Source organism: Balaenoptera musculus, chromosome 10, assembly GCF_009873245.2.
Source record: "Balaenoptera musculus isolate JJ_BM4_2016_0621 chromosome 10, mBalMus1.pri.v3, whole genome shotgun sequence".
NCBI classification, from domain to species: domain Eukaryota; kingdom Metazoa; phylum Chordata; class Mammalia; order Artiodactyla; family Balaenopteridae; genus Balaenoptera; species Balaenoptera musculus.
The window spans coordinates 39,661,779-39,683,632 of NC_045794.1; the positions used below are offsets into that span (position 1 = coordinate 39,661,779).

At 50.4% G+C, this 21,854-nt stretch overlaps 1 protein-coding gene across 6 annotated transcripts; it reads left to right on the forward strand.

Moving 5' to 3' along the window:
- The first annotated feature begins 8,314 nt into the window (after positions 1-8,314).
- Positions 8,315-20,629, forward strand: PRPH (peripherin). 6 transcript variants are annotated; one of them, XM_036867416.1, is made up of 9 exons: positions 8,322-10,592; positions 10,966-11,026; positions 11,194-11,289; positions 11,661-11,828; positions 11,930-12,055; positions 12,147-12,367; positions 12,471-12,520; positions 12,770-12,849; positions 13,101-13,591. In XM_036867416.1, exons 1-9 carry the CDS (start codon positions 9,943-9,945, stop codon positions 13,167-13,169), a joined length of 1,521 nt encoding a protein of 506 aa, XP_036723311.1. In that variant the 5' UTR covers positions 8,322-9,942; the 3' UTR covers positions 13,170-13,591. The 6 variants fall into 6 exon arrangements, 5 of the variants coding, with proteins under 5 accessions (XP_036723314.1, XP_036723315.1, XP_036723310.1 ...); XM_036867417.1 differs by having other exon boundaries at positions 8,326-10,592; positions 13,104-13,591; XR_005021601.1 differs by lacking the exon at positions 12,471-12,520 and having other exon boundaries at positions 8,319-10,592; positions 13,104-13,139.
- Positions 20,630-21,854: the final 1,225 nt, after the last annotated feature.

The following is a 21,854-nucleotide window of genomic DNA, read 5'->3' on the forward strand; positions in this document are numbered from 1 at the left end:
CTCACTCATCTCCTCCTTCCCCATCCTCATTTCCTCCATCACCTCCTTCCCCTCCGGCCAGGTGCCAACACAACAGTGTGTGGCGGAGAGAATTCACCTGGAGAGTGAGACAACATCTAACAGATGCTGACAATTGGCCCTCAGTGGCTGGGAGATCCACAGGCTCTGAAAGCTCTGAAAGCTCGGGCCCAGCCAGACCCAGCTGTCAGATGAGCACCTGTGCGGCCTGCAGGCAGAGGGCAGACAGGGCCGTTTGTAGGGCATCAGACTCTTTGAACTTGTCTGTTCAGCTGCCACCTGGCCTCTCCCTGCAGGAGGTGGGGGGAACGTAGATGGCAGAGTGTTACGATTGCAAAAAGGAGTCTCCTGGTGGCTGGTCTGAGGGGCAGGAGCCCTGTCCTGTCTCATCTCAGGCATGAGCATGCGCTCAAGAGATTCGTATCAGGCACAGTCTCTTATAAGAGACCTGCAGAATCAAGTGGAGACCAGGACGAGAAGCCCGGGTTCTATTCTAATAAGTGGTGTGACTAACTCTGCTCCTTCTCGGTCACACTTACCCAGTAGCCAGACCACTGCCTTGCACCATAACGATATCGAGGACAATGGAACTAACCCACTAGAAGGAAGGTTGTGGACAATGTGACACTTCACCCCTAAATGCTCCTGCAGGCACCTCCTAAGAACAAGAACCTTCTCTTATACAACCGCATTCCCGTCCTCACACCTAAAAGCGGTAATAATCATTCCATAGCATATAATACACAAATTTCTCCAGTAGCCTTTTTCTTCTTCAAATCTAGAATCCAATTTAAGTTTGAACATTGAATTTAGTTGTTATATCTCTTAGTCTCTTGTCTAGAACAATCTCCCACTGTAGTGGGTTGAATGGAGGCCCCCCCAAAAAAGATATGTCCATATCCCAGAACCAGTGAATATGACCTTATTTGGAAAAAGGGTCTTTGCAAGATGTAGTTAAGGACCTTGAGATCGTCCTGGGTTACCTGGGTCCCCAAATCCAGTGACAATTTCTTTATAGGAAGGAAAGAGAAGACATAGACACAGAAGAGGAGAAGGTCATGTGAAGGCAGAGGCAGAGATTAGAACAATACAGCTGCAGCCAGGGATCTCCCGGAGCCACCAGAAGCTGGAAGAGGCAAGGAAGGATTCTCCCCTAGAGGCTTTGGGAATATGCCTTACCAATATCTTGATTTTGGACTTCCAGTCTCCAGAACTGTGAAAGAATAAATTTCTGTTGTTTTAAGCCACCACGTTTGTGGTAACTTCTTATGACATCCCTAGAAAACTAATACACTCACTTTTTAAAAAAATGGCTTTGACTTCTTAGAGCCTAGGAATCATCTGATAGAATGTCCCAAATCTGAAATTGTCTTCAGATTGACCTTTTAAAGTCATAAACCTGATCACGTCATTCCTCTGCTTAAAACCCTCCAGTGGGGGCTTCCCTGGTGGCGCAGTGGTTAAGAATCCGCCTGCCAATGCAGGGGACACGGGGTTCGAGCCCTAGTCCGGGAAGATCCCACATGCCGCGGAGCAACCAAGCCCATGCACCGCAACTACTGAGCCTGCGCTCTAGAGCCCGCAAGCCACAACTACTGAGCCCATGCGCCACGACTACTGAAGCCTGCATGCTTAGAGCCCGTGCTCTGCAACAAGAGAAGCCACCGCAATGAGAAGCCTGCACATTGCAACGAAGAGTAGCCCCCGCTCGCCGCAACTAGAGAAAGTCCATGCACAGAAATGAAGACTCAACACAGCCAAAAATAAATAAAGAAAATAAATTTATTAAAAATAAATCAATAAAAATAAAATAAAACCCTTCAGTGGCTTTTCATTGCATTTAAAATCAGCTATAGGGACTTCCTTGGTGGTCCGTGCTCCCAATGCAGGGGGTCCAGTTTCAATCCCTGGTCGGGCAATTAGATCCTGAACGCGTGCTGCAACTAAGAGTCCACATGCCACAACGAAGATCCCGAGTACCACAGCTAAGACCTGGTACAGCCTAGATAAATAAATAAATAAATAAATAAATAAATAAATAAATAAATAAATAAATAAATATTAAAAATAAAGAAATACATTTATTTTAAAAATAAATTTAAAAAATAAGCTATAAACCCTTTCCTCTGATTTAGAAAGCCTGTGGTCTGACTCCTCCCCACTCCTCTCACGTCACCTTCCCTTCTCTCCTCCCAGCCATCTCACTCCAGCCTCACCTTTCTACAGTCCCGCAAACATGCCAAGCTCATCCCAGACTTATCCCTGCCCAGGTGACAACCAAATACAATTCTTTTTTTTTTTTTTTTTTTGCACACACACACACTGTATTTTATTTTTACAAGAGATAAATAGACTGACACCAAGCATTGTACATGGATGACCACAACAAAAGCAACAATGATTGCAATTACCAAACATGAAACACACTCATACTATGTCATAATATTGACATTCAGTCCAGTAATCCTCCACTGTAACAGCTCCTTTACTTTGCAGTGAAAATTGATTTGCCAAATACAATTCTTTATCTTTGAGTCCTGGATCAGGCGAAAACAGCTATGAAGGACATTATTGGGATCATTGTAGGGTTAGGGAATATGAATATAAACTATATATTAGATAACACTGTTGTATCAATGTTAAGTTTCTTGGGGGGTTAATAGTACTGTGGTTGTATAGGAAAATGTCCTTATTCTTATGAGATGCATGCTGAAGTACTTAGGGGTAAGACATAATGTCTGGAAATTACTTTCAAAGGAACTGTGGCAAAATATTAACAACTGGTAATTGTTATACCCTGGGAAAAGATATATTGGTGTCGATAGCAATATTCTCTTTTTTAAAAATAAATTTATTTATTATTTATTTTTGGCTGCGTTGGGTCTTCGTTGCTGTGCGCGGGCTTTCTTTAGTTGCAACGAGCGGGGGCCCCTCTTCGTTGAGGTGCGTGGGCTTCTCATTGCGGTGGCTTCTCTTGTTGCGGAGCACGGGCTCTAGCGCACCGGCTTCAGTAGTTGTGTCACTCAGGCTCAGGAGTTGTGGCACACGGGCTTAGTTGTCCCGTGGCATGTGGGATCTTCTCGGACCAGGGCTCGAACCCGTGTTCCTTGCATTGGCAGGCGGATTGTTAACCACTGCACCACCAGGGAAGTCCCAATATTCTCTTGACTTTTCTCTGGGTTTGAAAATCAAAATAAAATGGCAGGGGGGAGGGGGAAATGGACAATTTAAAGAAAAAATCTTAATCCAGGTATGCTCAGATTTTTTTTTCTTTAATTAATTAATTTATTTATTTTTGGCTGTGTTGGGTCTTCGTTTCTGTGCGAGGGCTTTCTCTAGTTGCGGCGAGCGGGGGCCACTCTTCATCGCGGTGCGCAGGCCTCTCACTGTCGCGGCCTCTCTTGTTGTGGAGCACAGGCTCCAGACGCGCAGGCTCAGTAGTTGTGGCTCACGGGCCTAGTTGCTCCGCGGCATGTGGGATCTTCCCGGATCGGGGCACGAAACCGTGTCCCCTGCATTCGCAGGCGGATTCTTAACCACTGCGCCACCAGGGAAGCCCCAGATTTTTTTTTTAAGATTTTTTTTTGATGTGGACCATTTTTAAAGTCTTTATTGAATTTGTTACAATATTTCTTCTGTTTTATGTTTTGGTTTTTTGGCAGCAAGGCATGTGGGATCTTAGCTCCCCGACCAGGGATCAAACCAGTACCCCCCTGCATCAGAAGGCAAAATCTTAACCACCGCCAGGGACGTCCCTGCTCAAATTTTCATGTGCATTAAAAATCACCTAGGAAGTTTGTTAAAATGCAGAATTCTAGGGATTCAGAAGATCTAGGTGGAGCACTGAAATCTGCTTTTTAATGGGCCCCCAGGTGATTCTGAGTCAGGTCTCTAGGCCACACCATGAGGAGGAAGGTTCACTTAGCATCCTGTGGCCATAAGCTGCTCTCCTGTTCTCCAGTTGACCGGTAGCTGTTTGGAAGGGTCAGGCAGGCAGATGGATGGAGATGCAATTTTACAGTGAGGGCAGGACAGGAGATTGTGGACAGAGTAGAGGATAAGGGGGGAGTTGAGGACAGACTTTGCCTCCTTCCCTGGCTTTGGGCTTCTGGGGGTGCAGAGGAGGTTCCTAGAGCCCAGGGGAAGAATGAAATCAGGGCTCAGAAGTCCTAATACCAGTGCTGCTATCCTATTTTACACACTCTTGGATAATTCTCCTCTTTATTTTATTTATTTATTTATTTTAAAGAATAGGGAAGTGCTTCTTTTTTTAAAACTATTTATTTATTTGGCTGTGTCGGGTCTTTGTTCCAGCATCCAGGATCTTTAAAATTTATTTATTTTAATATTTATTTTTTTTTGGCAGTGTTGGGTTTTCGTTGCTGCGTGTGGGTTTTCTCTAGTTGCGGTGAGCGGGGGCCACTCCTCATTGTGATGCGCAGGCCTCTCATTGCAGTGGCCTCTCTCATTGCGGAGCACGGGCTCCAGGTGCGCGGGCTTCAGTAGTTGTAGTGCATGGGCTCAGTAGTTGCGGCTCACAGGCTCCAGAGCGCAGGCTCAGTAGTTGTGGCGCACGGGCCCAGCTGCTCCGCGGCATGTGGGATCTTCCCGGACCAGGGCTCGAACCCGTGTTCCCTGCATTGGCAGGCGGATTCTTAACCACTGCGCCACCAGGGAAGTCCCAGGATCTTTAGTTGCGGCATGCGGGCTCTTAGTTGCGGCATGCACAACCTATTTCCCTGACCAGGGGTCGAACATGGGCCCCCTGCATCAGGAGCATGGAGTCTCAACCACTGGACCACCAGGGAAGTCCCCTCATCTTTAAAAAGGAGGTCATAATAAATAGTTTTGGAGCATCCCCCAAATTCCAATGTTCCTGAGCCTTGAGTGTTAAACTCAATAAACGTGGATGGATTCAGACTGCAGACATGTCATTCTAGCATCTGGCCAGAAGGTGGCAGCAACACACCTCTCTATTTTCCTGACACGACAACCACGGGAAAAATTTTTTCAGGTGCCTCTGGGTTTTCTTCAGTTTAACCAACAGCTGTTTGACTTAGGTCCTGTGCTAGACACCACAGACACAAAAGTGAATAAGATCTGATGGCTGCCCTCAAATATCATATTGTCAGGGAACAGGAGAGTCAGACATATAAACAGATTACTAGTTTACTAGCTGTGTTACGTTGGGCAAGTTGCCTAACCTCTCTGTGCCTCAGTTTCTCCAACTGTAAAATGGGAATAGTAGTAGTACCTATGTCATAGGGTTATTGTGAGGATTAAAAATGATAACACGTGTAAAATGCTTAGCATAGTGCTTGGCACATAGGAAATGTTAGCTATTGCTATATTATACAGTGAGAGAAGTGATGAGATGGAGAAGATACCCAGGGTGCTCCCTAACAGGGATGAGTGGAGCCCCCAAATGGAGATAATGGGGAAAGGATTCCACGCCAGTGGAGCCACTCTGTCAATAGGGACCCTGCAGCCAGACCAGCCTGGGAGAGCCCACCTCGAATGGAGCTGGACTCCTTCTGGCTGGGGCTCATCTGGGATCCTGCAGGCCCAGAACACAGAACACCAGCAGGCTCTGACCAACCAGGACGTGTCTTCCTGGAGAGGAAGCCGTAATTTGCTCACTGCGCAACCTCAGACAGGCAACTTTGTCCCTCTGAGCCTCAGTTCCTACCCAAGTGATGGGAAAGGGGATCACAGGACCTGAGGGACAGTGCCAAGTTCCACATCTGAGACACTGTGGAGAATTAGCTGTAAAGTCAGCCAGTTCAGGGGCAGCAGGGACCTGGAGCTAGGGATGCAAAGAGGAAGCAACAGGAAGGCAAAGAGATCTTGGGGAGGACATTGGAATTTCCCCAGGATGTGGAGTGGAGGTTGAGCCAAACCTAGACCTCAAGGGGCAGGGAGATGCCAGCTAACCCTTAGGTACAAGTAATTAGGGTTATGTCATTGATTCTGTGTGTCTGTTTCCTCTCTGTCACATGGGAGGGGAAGAAGGCAATCAACAGTGTTGAGCACCTACTGTGAGCCTCACAACATGCTAATCGCTTTATGCATAATACCTCATTTAGATCTCATGACACCTCTGGAAGGAAGGTATCATCATTCCTATTTTACAGATGAAGAAACTGAAGCTCAGAGAGGGTATGTAACTTGCCCAGGGTCACACAGCTAGTAAGTACCCAGTCTGATGGCCTGATCTCTTCTCCCATGACCTTTCCCACCATTCCACCTTAGCCGCTCACTCCCTTAGAAACACCCTGGGAATCCTTCTTTTTTTTTAAATTTATTTAATTTATTATTTTTGGCTGTGTTGGGTCCTCGTTGCTGCACATGGGCTTTCTCTAGTGGCGGCGAGCGGGGGCTACTCTTCGTTGCTGTGCTCAGGCTTCTCATTTCGGTGGCTTCTCTTGTGGCGGAGCACGGGCTCTAGAGCGCAGGCTCAGTAGTTGTGGAGCACGGGCTTAGTTGCTCTGCGGCATGTGGGATCTTCCCGGACCAGGGCTCGAACCCGTGTCCTCTGCATTGACAGGCGGATTCTTAACCACTGCACCACCAGGGAAGCCCCACCCTGGGAATCTTATCCATAAATACCCCAGCTCCAGAATCACGAATTCATGCACCCTGCTCTCTGAAAACAACTTCCTACCCTCTCAGTGCCTCTTTCAGTTCCTTGTACTGTGCCTGTTTGTTCTTTGGCCTTGCCTGGAAGTCCAGCTATGGACCTCTTTACTCTCCCAATAACCCACCCTCTCTTGTCTACACACCCCTCCTCATCCAGCTTTGAGTCCATGGCCTGTCATTTAGCAGCTCTCTTGCCAGTAACCTAAACTTCATTGCTTACCTGCCTTGCAAACCTCTGAATACAATGGTTATTTCTCTTTGAGCCTTCGCCAGAGCAGCCAAGGACAGCAGAAGGAGGAGGGGTAGTAATAACGCTGGCTAATACTTATATAGCATGTGTTATGTGCCAAGCACTAAGTGCTTCACATACTGGAACCCAATTACTCCTCCAGCACTATGGGCTAGGTACTATTATTATCATCCCCACTGATGGACAAAGAAAATGGAGCGAATAGAGGTTAAATCACTCAACCAAACTCAAAGCATACAGCTAATTAAGTTGAGGAGCCATGATCAAACCCATGCAGTCAGTCTGTCCAGAGTCCATGTCTTGATCAGTATACTATTTGCCCGGTGCACTGAGGCCACCCTTACCTCCTTCCATCAGCCAGGAAGTACTGGGCTCCTGCCACCCTGGTCCATCACTGCTCTTAGTGGGGACAATCCAAAGGAAGTCCAGATCCTTCTTCACTGTACTTGGGGGCTGACAATTTGTAATAGTAGTAGTAATAAAATTAGCTTAAGTTTTCAGCTTTTATTATGTGTGTCCTAAGTATTTTACATGTATTTATTTAACTCTCCCAACAACACTATGAGGTGGAAACTACAATTTTCCCCCTTTTGCTGGAGCACATGAGAGGACATAGTAATGAGACTACATTTGTACAACAGAGTGTTGGAATCAGATGGGAAGCTTGGTAGCTGGATGCCAGAGCTCTGGCTCTTAACCGGGACCCATTCCTACTTTTCTTCCGGCCTCAAGACCTCCCAGGCCCAGCTCTTTCTGAGGACGGGGGAGGAGTCTTCTCTGCATTGCCAGCAGGCCTGGTTCCCAAACCCAGGCCAGACCCTGGCCTTGCAGCTCCCAGAGCCCTGCCGAGGTGGTCCTGGTTCCCTCTACTCTGAGGCTTCTGGGTGGTGAGCTGGGAGCTTAAGCAGGGGAGAGGATGGGAACCCCACAGGTAACTCCCCGGGGCCAGCCCTAGAGGCCTCTACTCTGAAAGGCCCAGGTCTGCCAGCAGTTTCCTATAAAGATAAAGCCTGAGCTCGTCCTCCCCAGGCCTTACCTGTCCCTTTGCGTGAAGTACCAGCTCAGACTCCCAGTTTGTACCCGGAGGACAGCCAGCAGGGCAGGGCAGGGCCTAGGCTGGAGTGGATGGGGCTTCAATGGCAGCTGGGACTCAGAGCCCAGGGCTGCAGCAGAAAGCACCTAGGCTTCCCCAGTCCCCTCCTCACACCTATCAAGCCCCCTACCCTAACCCAGGCAGGACCTTCCCCTCCCCACTTCCAAGAGTTAGTGGCAACCCGCCCTGGTTTATCCATCCCACCCCTCTCTCCCATCCTCCCTCTTCCCATTCCCCTGGCAACCAAACCAGATTCATCAAGGAGAAGGACCTGGCAGCTGTTCAGGGAGAGACTAATAGCCCAGAAGGAAGGAGGGGCCTGGAGAGGAGAGGAAGGCAAAGGCAGTAGGGATGTGAGCGTGAGGGCGTTGGCCCATCTCAGAGGACACACAAAGGCGGGGCGGCTCCTCTGCCCTGCAGTGCTGAGGGGACGGCCAGCCAGGGAGCCGCCCTCCTCATCCCCTCAGCCAGAGGTGCAGTCCGGAGCCTCAGACCTGTTTCCCCAGATGCCCAGCTCCTGTCCTCAGGGCCAATCCTACGCGGACCTGTCCTTACTGGAGAGCCCCGGAGTTCCCAGCGGCGGCAGCCCCTTAGCTCCTGGCAAGCCCAACAGGCCTCAGCACCTCGACTCCTGCAGACCATCAAGCTGCCTCTGTCCACTCCTGGGCAGCCTGTGCCTGCGTTCTGGAAGCCGTTTGACATGCAAAGGCCAGACATCAGCCTCCCTGCTAACTCTGGGGTGGGGGAGGGTATGAAGGGCCCTGTGGTTGGGTGTGTCTAATGTGTGTGCACATAGGTACACGGTGCTATTACGCATATGCATCTGTGTGTGTGCACAGGCTTGTGGCTCTGTTCTGGGCCTTTTTCTCCTCGTTCAGTCCCTGAGCCGCTGGGGATGGGCACTTTCTCTTTCCCCTTCTCTTCCCATCCAGCCCCACTGATTGCTGGGTACCTGCAGCTCCTCGGTACTGGAAACCGGTTCCTGCCAGTGTGTCTATCTCTCAGCCTTGGCAGCAGCTGCTCCCCTTCAGCCCCCTCCCCTTCCTACTTCAGGAATCGCCCAGGTTCCTGTGAGGCCGTGACTGAGCAGCGGTGGCTGGGGGAAGGGAGAATCCAGTAAAGCCAGACAGCACACGCTAGCTCACACAGTGCAGCCTCTGGCATGGCACAGACCCTCCCAAGTGGGACCCAGAGCTGGGCCTAGTCACCCTCAGCCCCCTCTGATGTGCCCACCTTGCTGGGGCCTGGGGTAGATTTGGGATCTGTGTCTTTAAGGCTGAGACATCAGCAGGCAACCTCCTGGCCAAGTGTCCAGGGGAGGGGGAGGGGAAGAAGCAAGTCCATTAGCAGCAGGGCTGGCGCCAGGCAGCAACCCTTCACAGAGCCCTGGGGATTACAGGGAGAGCAGCCCTTCCTCACCCACCTCAGCTGCCGCTGCACTCTTGTCCCCCAGATCTCCCTGGGTGTGGTGACAGAGGGGGCAGCTGACAGCATGTGAAAGCAGAGCCTAGCCTTCAGGGGCCATGTGGAGGCACAGCCTCTGGGGCCAAACCAGGCCAATTCTCCCTGCACCTGGGCTACCTCCTCCCTGCCCATGTGTCAGAAGCCTGCCCTTTAACCTTCAGTCCACGTAGCCCCCAGCTTTTACCAGCTCTTTCAGGCAGGGACCCCAGTTCCAGTGAGGCCCTCCCACCCTAGGCTCCAGCTCCGGATGCTTGCTGGAACGCACTGACCCCCCCCAACACCCCGACCCCCCCGCTCCCGCCTGCCTGTGGCCTGTGGTAGCCACCCCTGTTTCCTTCCCCACCAGCAACTGGGGGAATCAAGTAGGCAGGGCGCCGGCAACCAGGGAGGGAGGGCGCGGCGCTCCCGCTGCACCGCAGGGGTGGGGCGTCCCCCTCCCCACATAGCCCCACAGTCAGGCCAGTGGGAGGAGCAGCCCATGCCCCCACGAGCCCGCAGGGCTATAAAGCCGCCTCGCAGCGGTTTGCGGCTCCTTCCCAGCGCCCGGACAAGCTCTGCCAGCGGTGACTGCCCATCCTCGGCCGCCATGAGCCACCCGTCGGGCCTCCGGTCCGGCGTCAGTTCCACCTACTACCGCCGCGCCTTCGGGCCACCGCCCTCGCTGTCCCCGGGGGCCTTCTCCTACTCTTCCAGCTCCCGCTTCTCGAGCAGCCGCCTGCTGGGCTCGGCGTCCCCCGGCTCCTCCGTGCGCCTGGGCAGCTTCCGCAGTCCCCGGGCGGGCGCGGGCGCCCTCCTGCGCCTGCCCTCGGAGCGCCTCGACTTCTCCATGGCCGAGGCCCTCAACCAGGAGTTCCTGGCCACGCGCAGCAACGAGAAGCAGGAGCTGCAGGAGCTCAACGACCGCTTCGCCAACTTCATCGAGAAGGTGCGCTTCCTGGAGCAGCAGAACGCGGCCTTGCGCGGGGAGCTGAGCCAGGCCCGGGGCCAGGAGCCGGCGCGCACCGACCAGCTGTGCCAGCAGGAGCTGCGCGAGCTGCGGAGGGAGCTAGAGCTGCTGGGCCGCGAGCGCGACCGGGTGCAGGTGGAGCGCGACGGGCTGGCGGAGGACCTGGCGGCGCTCAAGCAGAGGTCAGGGGACAGGGCCGGGGCTGGGCGACGGCCGTCGAGACGGCCGCCAGAGGGAGTGGCCCACCTTATCCACCTGGGCGTGTGCAGACAGCATCCTCGCCAGCGGGCAACACCCCCAACCCCTCCTCTACCACTTTGCTGAGTCTCTGGGGAGGGGAGGAAGGGGGAGTTACTATGTCTCCCCAGTGTATAAAAGGGCCGCATCTCAGCTCCCAGCAGGTTAAAGGGAAAATGGGGCAAGTCCATCAGGCAGCCTGAAGACCCCTCCTCAGAGTCCTGGGCAGTAGCAGCCTCTGACCCAGATCCTGGGGGTCGCGGTCTTAAGGCTGGGCGGTGACCCCGGAGCTCAGCTTGTGCACACTCCTCCCACCAGGTTGGAGGAGGAGACTCGCAAGCGCGAGGATGCGGAGCACAGCCTCGTGCTTTTCCGTAAGGTGAGCGCGGTCTCCCCATTCCTACCCCCGGCCTGGGCATCCAGGGTGGCATCTGTGGGCAAAGGGAGGCGACCAGAAGCCTCCAGAGGCAGACAGGGAGGGCCAGGCTCTTCGTCGACCTAAGCAACCCCTCCCTGCTCTCGAACCCCCACTGCCACCCCGTGAAGGACGTGGACGACGCCACCCTGTCCCGCCTGGAGCTAGAGCGCAAGATTGAGTCTCTGATGGATGAGATTGAGTTCCTCAAGAAGCTGCACGAGGAGGTGGGTGGACCCGGGTGTCAGGAGGTTGGGGGTGGTCTCGTTGGAGCTGGAGTACAAGCTCTGGAAGAGACTGGCGAGTGGACCTGAGGAAGAGAAGTGAGATTCGTAGGGTAGACGCAGGCTCTCAATCCCCTCTACAGGTGGTTTGACTCACACCCCTGCGCCGCCTGGTGGCAAGCAGCGGAGCTGCACCCCCGTAACCTGGCCAGAGGCTTAGTACGGGCGTGGCGCGGGCCGTGCAGTACCAGGCGCGCTGCACTCTCTGGCGCCCCCTCCTGTTCATTCAAGTGTTTCTTCTCTTTTCTGTGCACCAACCGCGCGGCCCGCGTGGGATCTGCGCGATGAACTCGGCCTCTCGCCCTGGGCGGCAGGAGCTGAGAGACCTGCAGATGAGCGTGGAGAGCCAGCAGGTGCAGCAGGTCGAGGTGGAGGCGACCGTGAAGCCCGAGCTGACGGCGGCGCTGAGGGACATCCGTGCCCAGTACGAGAGCATCGCGGCGAAGAACCTGCAGGAAGCAGAAGAGTGGTACAAGTCCAAGGTGCGAGGGCACGGGAGGGTTTGGGAGGACCTGGAAGAGTGGGGAGCTGGGGACAGGGCGCATCTGGTCCACTCACGTCCGGATTTCCCCCCTGGCCGCAGTACGCGGACCTGTCCGACGCCGCCAACCGGAACCACGAGGCCCTGCGCCAGGCCAAGCAGGAGATGAACGAGTCGCGACGCCAGATCCAGAGCCTGACGTGCGAGGTGGACGGGCTTCGCGGCACGGTGAGTACCAGGCTGCGCGCCCCCGCCCAGGGGGTGGAGGATGAAGGCTGCTCCCCCCATTGACGCCCCCCCCTTCACCCCCAACCCCCAGAACGAGGCGCTGCTCAGACAGCTGCGGGAGCTGGAGGAGCAGTTTGCCCTGGAAGCTGGCGGGTACCAGGCGGGCACCGCACGGCTCGAGGAGGAGCTGCGGCAGCTAAAGGAGGAGATGGCGCGACACCTGCGGGAGTACCAGGAGCTCCTCAACGTCAAGATGGCCCTGGACATCGAGATCGCCACCTACCGGAAGCTACTTGAGGGCGAGGAGAGCCGGTGAGGGGCGGGTCGGATAGGGTGTGGTCAGGACTGGGCGGGGGAGGAGTGGGGGGGAGGCCAGCGGCTCAGCGGAGTAGCTGACCGAGTGCTTCGCCCCCAGGATCTCCGTGCCAGTCCATTCCTTTGCATCCTTAAGTATAAAGACGACTGGTGAGTCTTTCACGTCTGACTTCCAACTGTCTGTCCCCTTGTCCATTTCTGCCCTGGCTGGACTCTTACTATGGCTCTGCTCAAGGACTGATTCTCTCCGTGAACTTCTGAGTCCTGGTCTACACTCGCCTTCGCTCCTCAGGATCTGCCCCTCCCCACCCCTCCCTCACCTCCCAGACGGAGTGAGGGCTTAAAAGAAGAGAAATCCCAAGCCTCCTCCCTTCCACCTCTCATCTTGCTTTTTTCCAGTGCCTGAGGTGGAGCCTCCCCAGGAGAGCCACAGCCGGAAGATGGTTCTGATCAAGACCATTGAGACCCGGAATGGGGAGGTGAGATGGGTCACTTGAGTGTAGGACCTCATCATTTCTCATAGTATTTCTGAGGCCCAGCCTGGCTGCAGGTAATCTTAGGGTGTTTGTGGGTTAGTGATTCTTGGGGTGGGAGTGACACAGGGAGATGGAGGTGGATGGTCAGACTGGAGCCTCAACTTATGCCAGGGAGGGGGGACACCGTGCCACAAAGGAGCTGGAAGGAGGGTGGTGCTGAATGGTTTGTGCCCCTCACGTGCCTCGGCCCCCAGCAGGTGGTGACAGAGTCTCACAAGGAGCAGCGCAGTGAGCTGGACAAGTCTTCTACTCACAGCTACTGAACTTGTTGGTCCAGAGCTCCCTGACCCTGCCCTAGGCCTCTAAGCCCCCATCCTAACACCAGTCCCGAATTCGTCTCCTCCCCCTCTGCATGTGTCCACCAGATGGCTCCAGTCACCCCTTCCCTGGCCGTGGCCAAACCCTACCCAGCACCACAGCGGGGCCTCTCCATGCCCACAGAGACATGATCCATATGTTTCTCGTTTCTTATCTTGGTAAGAGTCTATATGTTCCCCCATTGCTTGTCCTGGTAAGAGTCTATATGTTCCCCCATTGCTTGTCCTGGTAAGAGTCTATATGTTCCCCCATTTCTTGTCCTGGTAAGAGGCTGACCATCCCCAGGATGAGTCTACTCCTGCCACGACCCCAAGATTAGTGGGTGGGTCAGGGTCTGAGTTTCACTTTTAAATCAAATAAAAATGCTATCAAGGGAACCCTCTCCAGTGGTGATCATTTTGTAATGTATAAAAATATGGAATCACTATGTTATACACCTGAAACTAATATAATATTGTAAGTGAATTATACTTCGATTTAAAAAAGATCATAGAATAGTAAATGGGGGCGGGGTGGGGCGGGGCGGGGCGGGGCGGGGGGGACCCTCCCTAGTGCACTTGTGTCTGTGTCATGGGAGTGTCAATGCAAAGGAGGCTCAGCAGTATTTTCCCCCTGCCTCAGGTCATTTCTCTTCTGACTCCCACTATCTCGGCATCTATGACTCCTGTCTACCCTTCTGGTTTTCCTCCTACCTCTCTGTCCAATCCTTCTCAACTTCTGTGCCCCATCTGCAGCCCCAAATGTCCGAAGCAGAGCCCCTCACCTCACTTTCCACCTTCTGCAGTCATGTTCTTCCTTCTGGATTCCCTGCCCTAAGATGAAGCACCACTAGAACTTCTGTGGCCCAAGTTAGAACTCACCTCATCTTATACTCCTTTCTTTTCTTCACCTACCCCCAATTCTGTTAATTCTACTTCATAACTCTTTCAAGGCTGTCTGGTTCTCCCCGTCTCCACTCCCACCACCCTAGTCCAGGCCACCATCACCTCTTTTTTTAAAAATATTTTATTTATTTTTGGCTGTGTTGGGTCTTCGTTGCTGCGTGCAGGCTTTCTCTAGTTGCGGCAAGCAGGGGCTATTCTTTGTTGCGGTGCACGGGCTTCTCATTGTGGTGGCTTCTCTTGTTGTGGAGCACGGGCTCTAGGCACGTGGGCTTCAGTAGTTGTGGCTTGTGGGCTCTAGAGTGAGGCTCAGTAATTGTGGTGCACAGGCTTAGTTGCTCTGCAGCATGTGGGATCTTCCCGGACCAGGGCTCGAACCCGTGTCCCCTGCATTGGCGGGCGGATTCTTAACCACTGCGCCACCAAGGAAGTCCCGCCACCGTCATCTCTTGCCTGGGTTACATTGTCTGCCTCAGTGGTCTTTTCCCCTGGCCTGGCCCTGCCACCCACCTAAACCTTTTCAGCACACTTAGCCAGCAGATCAGATTCTGCTACCACCACCCCTCCCCTTGCTTGAAAATGTCTATTTCCATGCTGTCCTCCAACTCCATTCCATCCTACCCTTGCCTTGAAGTCAAAATTTACTTCTGAATTTAGAATGATCTTCTTCACTCAATTATAGTTCTAAGTGCAGGGAGTAAGCCAGAGTCCCTGCTCTCAAGGAGCTCACAGTCTGGGTGGGGGACATAGACGAATAAGCATACAATTCCAACCTCCTGACGAGTGATGTGATTGGGATAAGGAGATGGTGTTGTGGGAACATGAAGAAGAGTACCTAACCCAGCCTTAGGGTAGAGATGGCCTCCCAAAGGAGGCACCATCACAATGAGCGCTGGAGAATGAACAGCAGTTATTCAGGTGAAGCAGGGAGAGGAGGAGGACTTTCTAGGTAGATACGTCAGCCAGAAGACAAGAGGGAGCATGTCTGGAAAGTGAAAGTAGTTCTACGTTGCTGGAATGAAGGCTAGAAAGGAAGAAATTGCATTGAGGTTGGAAAGATGCAACGAGGGCCAGGTCACTGAGGGCCTTATATGACATATTAAGGCACTTAGAATTTATTCTAAGGAAAAGGGAAAGAAAAGGTTTTAATGGGTGAAGTATTCAGATCTGCATCTTAGAAAGGTCACTCTGGCTGTGGTGTGCAGACACAGTTGGAAGGAGATGGAGGACCAGTTCAGAGACTGTTGCAGTGAAACATGCAAGAGACGGTGGTGGGCAAAGAAGTGGATGGATTTGAGAACTATTTGGGGGGTAGAATCTGCAGTTCCTAAGTGGGGATTGTCAGTGTGAGGGAAAGGGAAATAGCAAAGATTACCCAAGGTTTTGAGTTGAATAACCAGGCAGATGGTGGGACTTTTCACGGAAACAGGGAAGATTGGTGTAGGGGGACGAGGGGGCCCAAGACAACAAAGCCAGTTTTAGACTTACTGAGTGTGAGATGCTATGGAACAGCCAGGGGGAAGGGCTGGCAGGCATTTGGGTCCACAGGTCTGGAGTTCAGGTGTGATGGAATATTTTGAGATGCTGAATCTATCAGGATGCTTTCTGCTACAAGTAACATACAACTTCATTTTTTTAAAAAAAGAAAGTAAACTGCCTCATGTAACAAGGAGCCAGAGGTAGGTGGGCTCTGAAGTTGGTTGATTCAGCAGCTCAATAATATCACGGACCCAGGTTCTGTCCATGGTTCTGCTCAGCCTTCATCCTTGGAGGGAAGTTTCATCCTCGGGATGGTTCTCATTGTCTGAAGGTGGGTGCCGGTAGCTACTGCGTGATGCTTCTGTCTTCATATTCAGTGGAAGAAAGAGAAACCCCTCCTCCCAAGTATGAGATATAAATCCTTTCCTTCAGACTGTCTGGCAAGGATCATTGGTGTGTCCGCTCCTGGAGCAGTAACAGTCATCAGGGGAAAGCCACTCACTGACTTGGGCTAATTGTCTGGTATGGAATGGACATTGGGGACCAACCACAATGTCCACTGCAAATATTACTCAAGCTTCCCACCATTTTCACCCTCCACCCCTTGCCTTCTCTCCTTTTCATTCAATAGCATTTTTTATCTCAGAGGAGAAATATCACTGAAGAAAAGCAGACAAAAGCTTTGGAGTTTCAAATATTTCGATTTTCAAGTGAGCAAAATTTCCCGTTTGGAAACTTTCACGTCAGAGCCTGTGGCCTATGATTTGTACTGGATAGAAGGAAGAGTTTGAGCTGGGTTTCTCAGGTGTCCCACATGAGAAAAAAATGAAACCACTCAAGAACAGTGTATTAAGTGAGAAAAGAGAAGTGCCTTGCTTGGGGAGACTCGTAGGGGAGCAGAGGAAGTGAATCTTGAGAATTAACTGGCAGAGAGGTAGGAGGCCTCAGGAAGCCAGGGCAAGAGAGAGCTTTCCAGAGGGGGTGGCTAGCTGCATCAGAGGATGCTGGGAACCCAGGTTAAGTAACAAGTGGGAAATGTGGGATTTATCAGCAAGGAAGATGTTAGACCTCAGTGAGGGCAGCTTCAGGGCAGGGTAGGGTCAGAGACAAAACATGGTCAACTGAAGAGCGAATGAGAGATGGGGAAGTGGAGAGCAGACCACTCTCATGAGATGTTTGATTGTTAAAAGAAAAGAAAGAGCCAGAGCCAAGAAAGATCTGTGTTTGAGAAGTGAAATTTTGAAGAAAGGAGAGACTGCACCAATCGTTTTCAAGCTGCGGGTCATGAAACATTGTAATAAAAAATTATTGGGTCAAGACAAACATTTTAAAATAAAAGGAATAGAAAACTTTAGGGTATGGTGAAACTTTTATTTTCAGTGTATATACGTGTGTTCTGGGTTTTCATGTAAAATACATTTTTTTTATCTTGGATTGCAGGGGGGGAAAAATTGAAAAAGACCAGACTTGAACGAGTTTAAGTGCTAGGGAGAATTGAAAGAAGCAATTTGTCACGGGTGGATCCAGCCACCTATTGAAATTATACAACCTCAGACGTGGCTGTGATTGAAGAGTTTTAGGAAAACTCAAAATCCAATTCTAATCAAGGGATCTGATGTTAACCTCAAGAAGACAGGGCTGGGATTTGATTGTGATTAAGAAAGCCTATACCGTATTGATTTTATTGTATTCTGCTTGTTGGAAGAGGGGAAGTAGTTTTCATGTCATCTGCAAGAAGGTCACCTCAAAAGTGAGGATGTGACCACATTTACTTAGCAGTTCCTAGAGTGAACCAGTTGTGGTGGGTATCCTGGACCCCAGGGAGGTGCCCACTGTTGTAGTGGAATAATTCCTCGGGGGGCATCTGCCGTGGGTGGAAAAGGGGGTTCAGTTATCTGAGTTGCGAAGAAGAGAGACTAAATGAATATCTCAAGCGAACGGGAGTTCATTGTGAAGTTACACGTGGAATAAGGGGGACAAGAATTGCAGCTGCCTGGGGTGGAGTGGGAGTCATTTCACAGGAACCCAGAGACACCTGTGTGACACGGGCTCTGCAGCCCCATCAGGCCTCACGGAGCATGCCAGGGGACAGGGAGCGCCCTCCGCGGCAGGGGCACACGGCTCCCTGACCGGTGCTCCGACTGCTCCTGTCACAATAAGCAAATGACCTCACCCTCTGCCCTGGCTCTTGCTGACTCACAGTTTCTTCTTACTCGTGGCTTCAATCGTCCTACGGCTTCCATGACCAGATAGCAATTGCGCACTGACTTCTGGAGCTTTCTTTGGCTCTGCTCTCACTTCCTATCACAGAAGATGCCCACTTTACCAGCCTCGACAGGTTCATCAACACTCTCCACGTCCTCTACGAGACACATGGACAGATACCCAAAGGCTGATGGGCTTTAGTCCCCTGTGCACTTCCGCCCCCACGGTTAATAAATGTTGTTCGGTGCCTACCAAATGTTGGTTGTATTTGTTCCTAAACCTTTGACACTTATACTCGTTATAGAATCCCAGTGTTGAAGCAAATATTTTTTTAACTAATGAAAGAATGTGAAAAGTACAATTTTAAGAATCTGCATTTAAATCTTTGATCTTCTACTTACTAGATGCATGACCTTGGAAAAGATACTGCACCTCTCTTTGCCTCTGTTTCTTCATCTGTAAAATGGAGACAACAATAGTAGCTACTTCCTAGGCTTATGAAGATTAAGTGAGATGATTCATGCATAGTTGGGTAGACTTGGCAATCTTGTAGGCAGGAGAATGAGGTGACATGGTTCAGAATATGGCCTCCTGAACTGCTTCCCTCAGCAGGGTAGTGTGGGACCCATCATGAATTGTAAACCAGGGATCACAGGTCTAGTTATCCTTCAACAGTGTAAGCATCAAAGGTGTTCTCTGTTTGAAGGGGACAGCTTGAGCGTGTGTTGCAGACTTTCCTCATAATGTATTGATGTGTTATTGCTGTTGTAACAAATTACCACAAACTCAGTGGCTTAAAATAACAAATTTATTATCTTACAGTGCTGGGGGTCAGAAGTCTAAAATGGGATGACAGATCTGTGTTCCTGCTGGAAGCTCTAGAGGAGCCTTTTCCAGCTTCTAAAGACTGACTGCCCGAGTTCCTTGTCCTGTGGCCCTCTTCCATGTTCAAAGCCAGCAATCACATCACTCTGATCTCTGCTTCAGTTAGCATATCTTCTCTGACTGATCCTCCTGCTTCCCTCTTACAACAATCCTTTGTATTACATTGATGTACCCAGATAATCTAGGATAATCTTGCCATCTCACAATCTTTAATTTACCCACATCATCAGAGTCCTTTTTGTCATGTAATAAAACATTCACAGGTTCTGGGCATTGGGGTGTGGACACCTCTTGGGGAGGGCATTATTATGTTTACCATAGTCTTCCCTCTGCCCTCCACAGATTCATGTTGGTCTCGCATACAAAATATATGTACCCCATTTCAAGTTTCCCGAAAGTCTCAGTTACAGGAGCAACTGAAGAGCAAAAATCTCATCTAGGTCTCATTGGCTCAAAAGTCCCAGGTTTCATCATTTGATCATCTAAATTAGTTATGGGTGAGGCTCTGGATATAACTGATCCTGGGTGGAAATTACTTTCCATCTGTGGACTAGTGAAACTAGAAAACAAGTTATTTGTTCCTAAAATACAATGGTGAGACAGGAATAGGATAACAGTTATAGACATTCCCACTCAAAAAAGGAAGAAAATGGAAAGAAAAAACTTTCTGAAGCAATGTCATACAGAGTGAAGTAAGTCAGAAAGAGAAAAACAAATATCGTATATTAATGCATATATGTGGAATCTAGAAAAATGGTACAGATGAACCGGTTTGCAAGGCAGAAATAGAGACACAGATGTAGAGAACAAACGTATGGACACCAAGGGGGGAAAGCGGGGGTGGGCGGGGGTGGTGGTGGGATGAATTGGGAGATTGGGATTGACATGTATACACTAACATGTATAAAATAGATAACTAATAAGAACCTACTGTATGAAAAACTAAACTAAAATAAAATTCAAAATGAAAAATCCAGCTGGGAAAACAATGTTAGGTTTCAAGGCCTGGGAATAATCCTTTCTGGTTCCTGGCTCCACCTTCTGGACTCACTGCCCTGCCCTTGGAGTCATCTTTCCTTTTCCATGTGTTTTCATCTGTTTGTTTCCTGGTTGTATAATTCTGGGAGTCTGACAGCTTTCTTTAATTTTGCTCTCTCTCTGTCCCTTTCACTACAAGCTGGCAGTGTCTCTGCTTGTAGGACATCCTTAAGAACTGTGTGTGTTTCCTGTGTATGTCTCTGGGATTTACTCCATTAGACAAGAGGATCTTTTATAAATCTTTTTGGATAATCCCATTTCTATGCTTGGTTTCTGCTCAGATGGCTAAGGAGGTCCACGAGTTGCAGGGCTAATCTCTCCAAATAGCCCTTTGTGTGATTGAATACTCTGACCTTTGATCCTTCCTAGGCACTAACAAAAGATTGCCCAGGTACATCCTTGGATTTCTCTTCAGAGCACACTTTCCTGACAGTGAATGACCTAATTTTAGCATCTTTTGCAATATGGGTAGGGTGAGAATTCCCAAATACCATGTTCTGATTCCTTTTCGCTTAACATTTCTTCCCTCAATTTATCTCTTTCCTTTCAGATTTTACTGTAAGCCACAAGAAACCAGACGCCACCTTCAAAACTTGGCAGCAAAGATAAATACCCAAGTTCATTGTTACAAATTCTACTTTTCGCATAAATGTAAGACTCAATTCTGCTAAGCTTTCTCCTACTAAATAAAAAATATCCCCTCTCCTCTATTTTCCACAGCATGTTCCTCATTTTCTTCTGAGCCCTCAACACCAGCAGCACCTTTGACGTTCATATTTCTACCAACAGTCTCTTTGTGATGATTTACATATTCTCTAAGGTAGTATAGGTATTCTCCACCGTGCTCCTCGCTTCCTTCTGAGCTAAGAGAGTTAACATTCATATTTCTACTAACAGTCTGTTCAAGACAAGCTAGGTTCCCACCACCCCCGCCTTTTCTCCCCCAGGCACCGCGTGGCATCCCAGTTCCCTAACCAGGGATTGAACCCACACCCTCAGCAATGAAAGCACAGAGTCCCAACCACTGGACCACCAGGGAACTCCCCCCATTTTTAATAAATAGTTTATTTATCCAACAGTTTCAACCCTGATATTGAAGCCTGTTGCAGAGTTTCTATCATGCTCCTCAGTTTTTCCAGACTCTATCCATAACCAAATTCTAAAGCCACTTCTACATTTTTAGGTATTTGTTACAATAACACCCATTTTCAGGCATGAAAATCTACACCAGTCAGGGTTCAACCAAAGAAACAGAACCAGTAAGAGATATATATTAAGAGACTTATTGCAAGGAATTAGATTCTACAGTTGCAGGGGCTTGCTAGGCAAGTTCAGAATTCACAGGGCGGCTTCCTGTCCTGGCAGCTGATCTCCCTGCAAAGGTGAGTTATTTAAGAGAGAGCACCCAAGACAGAACAACAGTCTTTCTATGACCTAGCCTTGGAAGTGGCATTCCATCACTTCCGTCATATTCTACATCCAAGCCACCCTAAAGGGGAGGGGATTACACAAGGGCACGTCCACCAGGTAGCAGGGATAATTGTTGCCTATCTTAGAGGCTTTCTGCCACAGGCACTGATTAGTTGGAAAGGTAAACTACAGTGCAGAGCTCTTGACAGAAGAGTTCTTCTGTGGAGATGAGGAGTAGCACAAAGGATGTTCCGTGCCCAAAAGGGTGAATGCTAGAAGCAGCAGACCAGGAGCAATAAACAAGATGATTAAATCAAAGCAGCAAGAATCCATTGGCTTGACCCCTGCAGCAGTGATGGAAGCCATGTCCTGCTCCTTCCCTGTTTTCACTGAAAATAGGCTAACAGTGAAATTAGCATGTGAAGCAGCACCCTCTTCACCCCCTGTGGGCTCTTTAAGAGAAATGGAAGACAGTCTAACCAGTAATAACAGTTACAAAGGTAAGCACACAATTAAGAATCACTAAATATTTCAAGAAAGCCAAGTCTGTGAAAGAGAGAAGATAAACTTGACTTTAAAAGTAAAAAGAGGGGGACTTCCCTGGTGGCGCAGTGGTTAAGAATCCGCCTGCCAATGCAAGGAACACGGGTTCGAGCCCTGGTCCGGGAAGATCCCACATGCCACGGAGCCACTAAGCCCGTGTGCCACAACTACTGAGCCCGCGTGCCACAA

What these genes read in the sequence shown, in the direction of transcription:
- PRPH (XM_036867415.1), top strand. Translation starts at nt 9,943, where the DNA reads ATGCCCCCACGAGCCCGCAGGGCTATAAAGCCGCCTCGCAGCGGTTTG. An exon ending in TCAAGAAGCTGCACGAGGAG is followed by an intron (nt 11,290 to 11,660) that starts GTGGGTGGACCC and finishes CCTGGGCGGCAG; the next exon opens with GAGCTGAGAGACCTGCAGAT. An exon ending in CTTGAGGGCGAGGAGAGCCG is followed by an intron (nt 12,368 to 12,470) that starts GTGAGGGGCGGG and finishes CTTCGCCCCCAG; the next exon opens with GATCTCCGTGCCAGTCCATT.